Source organism: Tachyglossus aculeatus, chromosome 10 (genome assembly GCF_015852505.1).
Source record: "Tachyglossus aculeatus isolate mTacAcu1 chromosome 10, mTacAcu1.pri, whole genome shotgun sequence".
Taxonomy (NCBI): domain Eukaryota; kingdom Metazoa; phylum Chordata; class Mammalia; order Monotremata; family Tachyglossidae; genus Tachyglossus; species Tachyglossus aculeatus.
Window position 1 is genome coordinate 4,265,738 of NC_052075.1, and position 12,907 is coordinate 4,278,644.

General features: G+C 57.4%; 1 protein-coding gene across 4 annotated transcripts in view; it reads right to left on the minus strand.

The window, feature by feature from the left end:
- JAK1 (Janus kinase 1) overlaps positions 1 to 12,907 on the minus strand; it is a 129,538-nt gene that overhangs the window by 12,542 nt on the left and 104,089 nt on the right. For all 4 annotated transcript variants that reach the window (XM_038753303.1, XM_038753300.1, XM_038753302.1 and 1 more), the window contains exons 5-9: positions 11,765 to 11,918; positions 9,954 to 10,117; positions 7,241 to 7,583; positions 4,022 to 4,207; positions 2,843 to 3,000 (exon numbers count right to left, since the gene is read on the minus strand). In XM_038753303.1, coding sequence (XP_038609231.1) covers positions 2,843 to 3,000; positions 4,022 to 4,207; positions 7,241 to 7,583; positions 9,954 to 10,117; positions 11,765 to 11,918 — 1,005 coding nt within the window. The remainder of the gene's footprint in view (positions 1 to 2,842; positions 3,001 to 4,021; positions 4,208 to 7,240; positions 7,584 to 9,953; positions 10,118 to 11,764; positions 11,919 to 12,907) is intronic.

The following is a 12,907-nucleotide window of genomic DNA, read 5'->3' on the forward strand; positions in this document are numbered from 1 at the left end:
TCAGTACAGCGCCCTGCACACGACAGGCGTTCATTCAACCCCACGGGTGGGTGGCTCGCCTCCTGCCCTGGCCCAGCTCAGCCTGCCGGCAGCCCTGTCCCACAAATAATAATAATAATAATAATGATGATGGCATTTATTAAGCGCTTACTATGTGCAGAGCACTGTTCTAAGCGCTGGGGGGATACAAGGTGATCAAGTTGTCCCACGTGGGGCTCACAGTCTTCATCCCCATTTTACAGATGAGGGAACTGAGGTGCAGAGAAGTTAGGTGACTTGCCCGAGGTCACACAGCAGACCCTCCCGTCCTCCCTCCCATCGGTCTATAGACAACCCTTCTAGACTGTGAGCCCACTGTTGGGTAGGGACCGTCTCTATATGTTGCCAATTTGTACTTCCCAAGCGCTTAGTACAGTGCTCTACACACAGTAAGCGCGCAATAAATACGATTGAATGAATGAACCCCCCTGCCCCAGCTGGCACCCTTGAAACCATAATAATAATAATAATAATAATAATAATAGCATTTATTGAGTGCTTACTATGTGCAAAGCACTGTTCTAAGCGCTGGGGGGATACAAGGTGATCAGGTTGTCCCACAGGGGGCTCACAGTCTTCATCCCCATTTTCCAGATGAGGGAACTGAGGCCCAGAGAAGTTAAGTGACTTGCCCAAAGTCACACAGCTGACAAGTGGCGGAGCCGGGATTTGAACTAATCTGCACCAAAACCACTCCTTCAGCTGCGATGGTCCCGGGTACCCCCGGGAAGGGTCTCTGAGGAGAACAACAAATGTGTGGGGGGCGAGGTGGGGGGGTAGGGGGGTCATCCCCGGTCCTCCACAACCCCCCAGGCCGGGCCACATGGACGTCATCAACCCATCTGTGGGGAGCTCAGCGCCACAACAGACACCAGGGAAGCAGCACGGCGTAGTGACCAGAGGACGGGCCCGGGAATCAGGTGGTCATGGTTTCCATTCCCGGCCCTGCCACTTGTCTGTTGTGTGACCCTGGGCAAAGGGAGAAGCAGCGTGGCTCAGTGGAAAGAGCCCGGGCTTTGGAGTCAGTGGTCGTGGGTTCAAATCCCGGCTCCGCCTATTGTCAGCTGTGTGACCTTGGTCAAGTCACTTCACTTCTCTGGGCCTCAGTTCCCTCATCTGTAAAATGGGGGTTGACCGTGAGCCCCCCGTGGGACAACCTGATCACCTTGCATCCCCCCAGCGCTTAGAACAGTGCTTTGCACATAGTAAGCGCTTAATAAATGCCATCATCATCATCATCATTATTATTATTATTATTATTATTATTATTATTATTATCATTAAGTCACTTCACTTCTCTGGGCCTCAGTTCCCTCATCTGCGAAATGGGGCTTGAGACTGTGAGCCCCAAGTGGGACAGGGACTGAGTTCACCCTGACGATCGTGTATCTACCTCAGCACTAAGTACCAAGTGAGCGCTTAACAAATACCATTATTATTATTATCACTATAAGCCCTTAATAAATACAATCCTTAGTTTGAGGCAAAGAAGTGGAGCTGGGGTAGCGGCTTTCCCGGCTGACGGCGGCATTTCTCCGGGACACGGGGCCCCCTCCGGACCCTCCTCGGGTCCCATTCGGCACCCCCCGCACCCTCATCCACCCGGAGCACTTCTCCCGCACGTTGACAGGTGCTCCCGGCTACTGATCTGCTGGTCCACAGGGCCGCTTTTCCTTTCTCCTCTTCTATCTGCAAATGTGGCAGCCGGGCCAGAGGCCCCTCGCGGGCAGGGCTCAGTTCCGCTAAGTCTCCGGCCCTCTCCCAGAGACACAGTGCTCTGCTCTCGGAATACACCGTCGGTTCCTCGAGGGCAAGAACTGTGTCAACTAACTCTAATGCGCTCTCCCAAGTGCTCAGTACAGTGCTCTGCGGGCCACCGCAACTCGTCTTTCTCGCCACCAGCCTCTTGCCCACACCGAGAGAAGCAGCGTGGAACCGCGGAAAGAGCCCGGGCTCGGAAGTCAGAGGTTACGGGCTCGAATCCCGGCTCCGCCACTTGTCAGCTGTGTGACTTTGGGCAGGTCACTTCTCTGGGCCTCAGTTCCCTCATCTGGAAAATGGGGACGAAGACTGTGCGCCCCATATTTATTTATTTTACTTGTACATATCTGTTCTATTTATTTTATTTTGTTAGTGTGTTTGGTTTTGTTCTCCGTCTCCTCCTTTTAGACTGTGAGCCCACTATTGGGTAGGGACTTTATATGTTGCCAACTTGTACTTCCCAAGCGCTTAGTACAGTGCTCTGCACACAGAAAGCGCTCAATAAATACGATTGATGATGATGACAATGTGGGACAACCTGATTACCTTGTAAACCCCGCCCAGCGCTTAGAACAGTGCTTGGCACATAGTAAGCGCTTAACAAATGCCATCATTATTATTATCTACCCTCTGGGCTGGAACTCCCTGCCACTTCCTAGCCAACGGTCCAGGATTCCCCCTTCCTTCAAAGGCTTCTGACGATCGTGTCTCCTCCACGAGGCCTCCCTGCTTACGCCCTCGCCTCTACTGTTTGCTCTCCCTTCTGCGCTGCCTACGCACTTGGCTCGCTACTCCTTAAGCACTTTGATTTTCATCCAACCCCCTCTAGAGCACTTACCCATCTGCCATTTGAGTCTCCCTCTTGAGACCGCAAGCTCCTCGTGGGCAGGGATCTGCCTACCAACCCCGCCGCTCCGTACTCACCCGGGCGCTCTACATCCAATAGGTACCGTTGACTGACGTACTGGAATCCATGCATGGGGCTACCGGGTCCCACCCCCAATGCCCACCCGTGACGGTGGCGGGCGGCCCCGGGGCTCACCAGATGGGCCCGTGGCAGCCGTTCTGGATGTTGTGGACGATGAGCGGGGGGGCCACGTCCGTGCAGAGATAGTGGTGGGCGTCCGCCGTGAGCCGGAAGTAGCCGTCCACCAGCGACACGAAGGACAGGGCCTCCGCGTGGGAGGCCAGCTTCAGCTCCTGCAGAAGACGGGGCGAGGGGTCGGTCCGCGGGCTGCCAACCCTCCCGAGCCCGCCGGCCGACGGGCCGCCGCTCGGCCCAGAAGCTGAGGCCGTGCTGACGGGGGCCAGTCTGGGCCCACCAGGCAGTGCGGCCTAGTGGGAAGAGCACGAGCTCGGGCGGCCCGGGATCTCATCCCAGCTCCGCCGCTGGCGCCTCACCCATCCTCTCTGGCCCGCAGTCTCCTCATCTGTAAAATGCGGGTGAGAATCCCGCTCTCCCTCCTTCGATTCTGAGCCCCGGCTCGGAAGCGGACCGGGTCCACTGTGATTCTCCACAGTCTGCCTCGGCACCTGGCAAGTGCCCGATAAATGCTCTCGGAAATCAGCGCGTCCCTTGGGAGAGCTGGGAACGCCACCCACCCCGGGACGCTGATCTAAGAGAACGGAGGCGTGTGACGAGGCTCGAGGGAGAGAACTAGAGGGACCCCGCGTACGGCCCGAAAACCCAAACTCGCCTCTCCGCAAAATGATCGGAAGCCACGGCAGAAGGAGGGTTCCAAACGACAGGCTGCTTCCCAAATCCTGAAACACCCGCCCCGTCCGGGGCTCCCTGCTCCGAAAAATTCCCCACTGGGGCGATCGGGGTACCGACCCTGCTAAAGGGAATGACTGCTCAGCCCCCCTGGAGAGACCTCTCCTCTTTGGGCACAGTGGGCAACTGCTGGTGAGGATCCCGCCTCCCAGTCCACCCCTGCGGCACCCGAGTACGCAGGGGGTGTAGCGGATGCCCTCCGGGAGCCATCCTCTCCACAGGCGGAGGGGCCACTATCGCTAAGGCTCCCCTCCCGGAGCAGACTGGGGGTCAGCAGGCCAGGGGGACTTCTCCGGCCCAAACCCTCCAGGACCCCATTAGACTGCAAGCTCTCGCAGGGTGGGACAAGTTAGCTCTTCTCCCGCGCCCAGCGCTCCGCACCGGACTTCCCATGGGGCCTGCCGGTCTCTGAGGACCACCCCCCACCCACCCCCGAGCGCCCCGTACCATGCGCTTGTTGTCCTGTTTGTTGATGCTGACGGTTGACTCCTTTATGACGATGTGGGTGATTTCGGGGAAGTAGGAGAAGCTGATCCATTCCTCCCGGAGTTTGATTTTCTCCTCCTCCTTCTTGGTCTTGCTTTCCAGTTTCTTCCTCTTCGGCTTGCTTTTCTCCTTCTCGACGGGCGCGATCTGGAGGACAGACCGAGGGGTTTCAGATCCCACCGCCACGGGCCTAGCCCCCTCGTCCGAGGGGACGGCAACCTCAGACGGCGACTCTGTTGGACTTTCCCGAGTGCTTAGGACAGGACGGGCAGCGCGGCCTAGTTGAAAGATTCTGGGAGCCTAGTTCTCATCTCGGCTCCGCCTCTCGAGAAACAGTGTGGTCTAGTGGAAAGGAGTCAAAGGACATGAGTTCCAATCCCAGTTCTGCCGCATGCCCGCTGTGCGATCATGGGCAAGTCACTTCTCTGTGCCTCAGTTACCTCATCTGTAAAATGAGCGTTAAGACCATGAGCCCCAAGTGGGAAGGGGACTCCGTCTGACCTGATTTGCATGGATCCAACCCAGTGCTTTGCACATAGTAAGCTCTTAACAAATACCACACCTATTATTATTCCCTGATGGCTGTATGACCTTGTGGGAGTCACTTAGCGCCTCCCTGCCTCGGCTTCCTCAACTGTAAAATGGGGATTCAAGATCTGTTCTTCTTCCTACTGTGAGCCCTTTGTGACACAGGGACTGTGACTTGTACTTCCCAAGCGCTTAATACAGGGCTCTGCACACAGTAAGCGCTCAATATACGATTGAATGAATGCCCCAACTGCACCTACTGGATCTGGTTACACCCTCAGCATGGTGCATAGAGAAAGCGCTTAACAAATAATAGCCACAATAATTGTTACTATTCTTGCATCCAGCCGGCGCTCAATAAACATCGTAGCAACTCCGCCTGCCAGGCGCAGGTCGGTCTGGGTCAACCCACCCCGGGACTATCTCTGAGAAGCCAAGACCCCGTGCCCTCGGGAAGCTTACAATCCTCTGCTCCCAAGACTTGGACAACCACCTCCATGGCTCCCAAATCTACCGTACTGATCCCGACCTATCTCCTGCTCTGCGAGTTCAGATTCCCTCCCGGCTCCAAGACCTCAAGACGGAGGAGTGCCACTGGCACCCCTCAATGTCAATGTGCCCCAAACCGGGCTCGTCTTTCCACCCGAAGACTCCCTCACACCATCCCCATCTGCAAAGGTGCCACCTCTGGCATCATTCTGGTCTCCTCTCATCCTGCCAACTCGTTGCCAAATTCTATCGGTTCTTCCAGCGACTTTTCCAAGATCCACGCCCCCTCACTTTTTTTCTTTTATGGTACTTGTTAGGTGCTTACTGCGAGCCAGGCACCGTACTGAGCGCTAGGGTAGATACAAGTTAACCAAGTCGGGGACGGTCCTGTCCTACAAAGGACTCACAGTCTTCATCCCCATTTTCCGGCTGAGGGAACTGAGGCATGGAGAAGTGACGCGACTTGCCCAAGGTCACACGGCAGACATGTGGCAGAGCCGGGATCAGGATCCAGCCCCGAGGCCACGCTGCTTCTTCCCACCTGTGATCCAATACAGGCCGTTTGCCAAACCCTTTGGGAACCTACTCCTGGGCCATTCCTCGTGCTGGGGGAGGTGGGTTTGCCTAGGTTGGTTTGTGGTCCCTCTCCCCGCTCGCTTCCACGGGCTGCCCACAGACTTGAGGGCGTGGGATTGGGTAAACGACACTTTCGTGTTGGCCCCATCTTCACCTCCAGTGTGGCAGGCGCCAATCCCGTCCTCCATCAGTCCACTCCTCTCCCCCGGACTGAAGGGCCCTACGTCGCTTCAGCCCCGCTCCCTCCATCATCGCCTTGCCGGGTCTGGGCCTTCCCCAGCTCCGACCCCACCCTCCACGGCGGTGGCAACCAGAAGGGCACACGTCGAGGCCAGATCTCTTGGTCTGCCAGGCCCGGCTCCGGCCAGCTGGCCATCGTGGCCACCGCCACACCCAGATCGGAGAGCAGCCCGGGCCCATGGGCGTGGGAGAGGGCTGGAGGTCACCCCCACCGATGCGGCTCGGGGGCGATGCCCGAGCCTCCTGAGCCACCTGGCCCTCTCTCATCCGCGCCTCTGGTAACGTCACCACAGTCAGAGGTCCCTCAAGCTTCACTGGGTCCGTGTCCCGACTCGTGAAAGCCACTTCTTTATTTTTAACACCTAATTGTGAATATTTTAGCACGTGTCCCCCTCCCCCCACGATAGAGCTAAAGCTCCATGTGGGCAGGAAATGTGCCACTTTGCTGTTCTCTGTTGCTCTCTATTTCCCAAAAGCCTGGAACAGGGCACAACACACCAAGCAGGTGCTCAATAAATTCTACTGCTGCTGCTACTACTGTTACTACCACCACCTCTAATACCCCACTGCCAGCCAGTCAGCCGTCCCCTCCCACACCACCAGGAAAAAATAACATTCGGCTCAGCTTCCGCTCCATGACTGCATTGGAATAATAACTATAATAATAATAATAATGGTGTTTGTTAGGCACTTACTATGTGCCAAGCGCTGTTTGGAGCGCTGGGGTAGGTAGAAGTTATTTGAGTTGTCCCAGGTGGAACTCACAGTCTTAATCCCCATTTTACAGATGAGGGAAGCAGCGTGGCTCAGTGGAAAGAGCCCGGGCTTTGGAGTTGGAGGTCATGGGTTCAAATTCCGGCTCCGCCAATTGTCAGCTGTGTGACTTTGGGCAAGTCACTTCATTTCTCTGGGCCTCAGTTCCCTCATATGTAAAATGGGGATGAAGACTGTGAGCCCCCAGTGGGACCTCATCACCGTGTAACCTCCCCGGCGCTTAGAACAGTGCTTTGCACATAGTAAGCGCTTAATAAATGCCACCATTATTAGGGAACTGAGGTCCAGAGAAGTGAAGCGGCACAAAGTCACCCAGCAGACCAGTGGTGGAGCCAGGATTAGAACCCATGATCTTCTGAATCCCAGGCCCATGCTCTAGCCAGTACATCACGCCGCTTCCCATCCCCCTGGAATGTACCGAGGAAACCGAGGCACGTCTGTCCGACCACACACACCCGTGGAAGAAGCGGGGTCCGGTGCCCAGGCGCGCCGGGAGATCCGGGTGGAGCCCAGCGCCCACCACCTGCTCTCCGCCCCCGGGCCTAGGGCCGGCCAGCCCGCCCGCCCACTTACGTTGGACTTCTGCCGCCACTGTATCCCTTGGTTGCCGGTCACCATCACCTCGAAGTGAAGGACCTCCCCGTGGTCCCCGAAGTGAGACCTGTTCTTCTCGTTTTCCGAGGAAATCTGCAGCAGCGTCGCCTCGAAGATCTCGGCCCCGTAATGCTTGGTGAGCGTCTCCAGGGTGGACAGGTACTTGACTTTCAGGTCGTGCGCCGACACGCTGCTGTCGCAGATGGTCTTGTTGTTGAACTCCTTCAGGAAATCCTTGAACACGTTGTTGATCCGCATCCTGGTGAGCATGTTCCTCTGCCTGATGGTCCTGTTCAGCGTTTCCGGGATATAGCGCTTGTAGCTGGGGAAGAAAGGGAAGGGGACCGTTTCCCCGTCTGCTCCTTCCCGACGTTCCCGGCGGGGAAGGAGAGGCCGCCCGAGACTCAAAGGTGGCTGCCACTACCCCTGCCGTGACAGGCCCCTCCTTGGTCTGTGTTTCCCAAGCGCTTAGTGCAGCGCTCTGCCCACCACCCCCAGGATTTGGGGGGGTCCTCACTCTATCATACTTGTACATATCTATTTTATTTATTTTATTTTGTTAGTATGTTTGGTTTTGTTCTCTGTCTCCCCCTTCTAGACTGTGAGCCCGCTGTTGGGTAGGGACTGTCTCTATGTGTTGCCGACTTGTACCTCCCAAGCGCTTAGCACAGTGCTCTGCATACAGTAAGCGCTCAATAAATACAATTGATTGATTGATTGATCCCCCTCCTACTACCACCGCTTACCACTTCTGCTCTCCCTATTTCACACCATTCTTTTGACCAACCCCCCGTCTAGACCCAGCATAGGCACAAAATTTGGGTTTTTTTTTGTGGGGGGTGGTGACCGGTTATCGGAGCGATCCCCCCCGGATTCTTTCAGGCATTGTTTCGGTCTCCTCATCCCTCAGGGCTTTTATTAACGAGGTGCATTTCGGGGGAGATGGATGGACCGGAGAAGTCGGTAGCAAGTATCTCCCGAGCACACGTGAGCTGGGCGCTGAACGGGACGCCCGCTCGAGTGGCCCAAGTCCCAGCCTGGGATCCCGTCCCTTGCCCCGTCCGTCCACTCATGGAAAGGTAAAGCCGTAGAGCTGGCCAGAAGTCAACGGCAGGAAAAGGAAACAGAGTCCTTGAGCACACATGCATTCACACATACACCCACATATCAAAAATACAGAGATGCCTGCAGACACTGACATTCATTCATCCACTCCATCGTATTTATTGAGCCCTTACTTTGTGCAGAGCACTGTACTTAGCACTTGGGAGAGTAGGATACAACCATAAACAGACACATTCCCCACCCACAGTGAGCTTACAGTCTCGGGGTGGGGGAGCGACAGATGTCACCAGAAATAAATCAATTACATAATTTACACAGAAATCAGCCCAGACCCAGGCGAGGTAAAACATCATTGCCCACGTCTCCCCTTGACCCCAAAACCTCCTCTGGTTGTCCATCCCTCTGCCATCCAGAAGACACTCCTGACCGCTGATTTTACGGCACTCTATCAGTTCTCTTCGCCCTACTTATTGTCCTTGCTCCTCTGCCGCTATAACTCAGCCCGCGCGCTTCGCTCCTCTACTGCCGACCTACTTTCTCACTGTGCTTCGCTCTCACCGTCCGAAGAGCCACCACTCTCCCCATCTCCAGAGCCTTACTAAATTAACTCCCACCTCCTCTCACCTCCCCACTGCATCACCCACACGCTTGAGTCCTTATCCCTAAGCCCTTTTAGATCGTCGGCCCGCCCCCCGAGCCCTGGTGCACTTATCTGTATCTGTAAATTATTTAAACCCCTGTCTTCCCCATTTAGACAGTAAGCGCTGTGAGGGCAGCGATCGGTCTGCAGACTCGACTGTACCCTTCCAGAAGCAATGTGGCTCAGTGGAAAGAGCTAGGGTTTGGGAACCAAGCCCTAATCCCGACTCCGTCACTTGTCAGCTGTGTGACTCTGGGTAAGTCACTTCACTTCTCTGGGCCTCAGTTACCTCATCTGTAAAATGGGGATTAAGACTGTGACCGCCACATGGGACAAACTGATTACCTTGTATCTACCTCCCTGCTTAGAACAGTGCTTGGAACACAGTAAGCGCTTAACAAATACCATTATTACTATTATTGTTATTATTACCATTATTCCAGGACCTCAGTACAGTGCTCTACATGAGGTAAGTGCTCAATAAATGCCACCGATCGACTGATACATAAACGCAGAAACACACACACCTGCAGACACTGACATGCTCAGAGGGGTGACTGTAGACAAACACAGACATGCGCGGGTGCAATTTATCCTGTTTTTGCGTATTTGACAGTTGCCCAGAAGAACAGAAAGTAGCTAGAGCATAACCGACATTTTACACCTCACAAAGAGGAACGGAAACATTTGAAACCCTTTGTCTGACAGCACATATCGAGCGCTGACCTGACCGTGCGGTGGGCGGCTCCGGCCCGGGCAGAGGCCGGGGGGCTTCTGGAAAATGGAAACGGCTGGTGCCGTCCTGCCCACTTCTACGGTCGGGGGCAGGGGATGGAGGGCGGTGTCCTTCCTCTTCCCGCTGCCCCACTCCCGTCCCTCATTGGGGGTCTCCCGCGGTCCCCACCCCGTGCCAGCCGAAGCGCCTCGCGGGGCGGGAGCGTGGTGCTTGGCTGTTTTGTGGTCCCCCGCGGGCCGGCCGCGCCGTACCTGATGTCCTTGGACAGCTCCGGCAGCTGCATGTTCTTCTTTTTGGCGTAGTGCGAGATGGCCAGGACGGCCATTCCCAGGCACTCGTTCTCGATCTCGTGCACCTCCTGGTCCGTCTTGGGGTCCCGGACCGGGGCCAGGCACTTCACCAAGTCGTACTGCCCCTGGGAGGAGAAGCCCAGGCCCACCGTTCGGTCCCTTTTCCTCGGCCCACCCACCGGCACGCCTCCTCGCTCCCGCTCGCCCGCCCCCGGCCCCTCGCCACCCGCCCGGTCGGGCCCAGGGTCTCTCCGGCCCAGAGCCGAGCCCCCGGTTCCGGTAGCGGGGCCCAAAGTGGGTGCGGGGCGGTGAGCCGCTCGCCCTCCCGGCTCCAGGACGCTGCCGCAGGTGGGCTTTCGTTTCTCGGCCGGGGCCGCTGGCTCTCAAAAGTCACCCCGCACTGGGGGAGAGCGAGTGAAGCCAAACCACACGGACAGACAGAGGCGGCACCGTGGTCTTCACTGGCATTTCTATCGGTCCCTCCCCCGCTGTGACCCCAGCCCAGGGGCATCCCGTTATCCGTCTTGGAAACTTGCTGGCCTCAGGACGACGGCCCGGGGACGGGAGCCCTGGGTCGGCCCGCTGGGTGACCTCGGGCGAGTCGCTTGACCTCTCAGGGTCTCGGTTCCCCCCATCTGTCCTACGGGGACACTAAACCTGCTCTCCTCGCTCCTGAAACTGTGAACCACTCGTGGGACGGCGACTGTGTCTGACCGGATTATGTTCCACCTAAGCCAGCACTTAATACTGTGCTTGGCATAGAGAAAGCACTTGACCACCACAGCGGTGATGATGAAGATGACTCTTATTTAAGAGGCAGAGAGGGCCCTGAGAGGGGAGCGGCAAAGACGGTTGGTTTCTGCAGAGAAGCTGGAGGTCCCTGGGCCTCACCCAGCTGGAAGCGGCAGTGGCAACACGAGCGACAGGAACGGGAGCGACTTGCTCAGCGGCCGCGGCTGTTTCCCCTTGTCCCCCGCTCCCACGGTTCCCACCTGCAGGGCAGTGGGGTTCCGGGGCCTATATCGCTCTGGGTGAGAGGATGGGTGGGTTGGCCGGAGGAGGAGGACGACGAGGGGGAAGAAGGGCATCTTCCCCTGATCGCACCCCCGCCCCACCACCTTGGCACCAAATACACATCGGCATACCCAAACCACTGAGCCCGAATCCATTTACAATCACTTCCCGAGGCTCGCCTGTACGTCCATTTTTCCCTTCTCTCTAAATTGTACGTGTCTCTCTCTCCCCCACTATGTTCTAAGCTCTTTCTGAGCATGGGCCTCATCTCTGAACCCCTCATCCCCTCCCAAGCGCTTAATGCAGTGCCCTGAATGAACCCAGCAAACGTTCGGTCACTGCCACTGCTTGACCGGGACGGAGACGTCGGCCCACCTGGCGAGAGGGTGGGTGAGCGCGGACACCGCTCCCTTAAAAAGGCCAAAAGCTCTGGCTCAGATGGAAGGCTCGCCCGCCAGACAATCAGCTCCGTGGGAGCAGGGAACAAGTCTCGCGCATCTCGAGCACTCTCCCAAGTGCTCAGTAGGTGCGGCACCCTCCACGGGCATTCAGTAAGCGCTACCATCCCTGGCTGGCAATGAGGGCTAACACCATCTAAGCACGTAGGCTCTGTTCCCTCATCCACTGAAATCTGGGCCCGTGAGATGGGCCTGGGGCTCCAAGAGAAGAGAGGCGGACGGTGGACCGTGGCGGGGTAGACCACCCCTTCCTTTGTCTCGATCTGTCCCCTGCGACCCGGCCCCCCTCGGGACACCCACCTGGGCGAACAGGTACTCCAGGGAGTTGGCATCCAAGAGCGGCGTGCCATCCTGGACCGCCCGCTTCTCGTAGCCGTTCTTCTGCTTGCGGGGCGAGTGCCGCCACACGGACTGCTCGTTCTCGTTGGTGCCGTGCCAGTTGGTGAAGTAGAACCTGGGTGGGCGATGGGAGGGGACGGCCCCGGCGTCAGGGACCTCGGGCGGCGAGGGGCCGCGAAGGGCATCGACCCCACCCACAACGCTCCTCTCCCAAACGTGGTTTCCCAACTGTGCACATGCAACTTGAACGTGGGAAATTCACTTGGTTTCCCCTGGCATGTACACACATACACACACAAATACATCCATGTGGGCCCACGCTCACACAGGTGTATACGGAGGCACGTCCAGACGCGCGCTCACACGCCTCGAACGGAAGCCATTCTGGGCCCCAGAATTGGAGGGGAGGGGTCCCCCGCACCCGGAGGAGCCAAAAGGCTGGGGATGCCAATACCTCCAGCACAACCCTTAGAGCGGTTGGCCGCTGTGGGACGGAGGGGGCCGGGGCCGGGTCGGTGCGGGGCGGAGACAGTCGGCCCCACCCTGCTCGCGGCCGCCAGGATCCGGCCCTCGGGATGTGCCAACAGCCCTTTGCTGAGTCGGACAGGGCGACGGCTCAGCCCGCGAATCACGAGCCCCGTGCCAGGCCACCCCCATTCAGAGACTGGTTCCTCCTCCTCCTCCCTCCCCACAACCCCACTCGGGCCCCAGCCCTCCCATTTAGGGACCTCAGACTGCCCAACGGCATCCACGGGACCAAAGCCCTTTCTCCAACATCTTCTCTTTGATGGCCCCATCTCGGTCCCTGTCCTTCGGACCCCGTCATCGGGAGATATAATCCCGTGGCAGGCAGCCAGGGGAGGCGATTCTGGCGCGAAGATGGTCAAAACGGGTCATTCCGGAGGGGCTCCGATGGCTCGAGCGGCCCAGTCCCTTGGTAGGCCGACGTTGGCATCAAGGAGTTGCCCTGTCACTCACTCCATCAATCTGTACTGTTCACTAAGCGCCTCCTCTGAGCAGAGCACGGGACTAGGTACTTCGGAGGGCAGAGCTGAGCGTTCATTCATTCATTCATTCAATCGTATTTATTGAGCGCTCAATAAA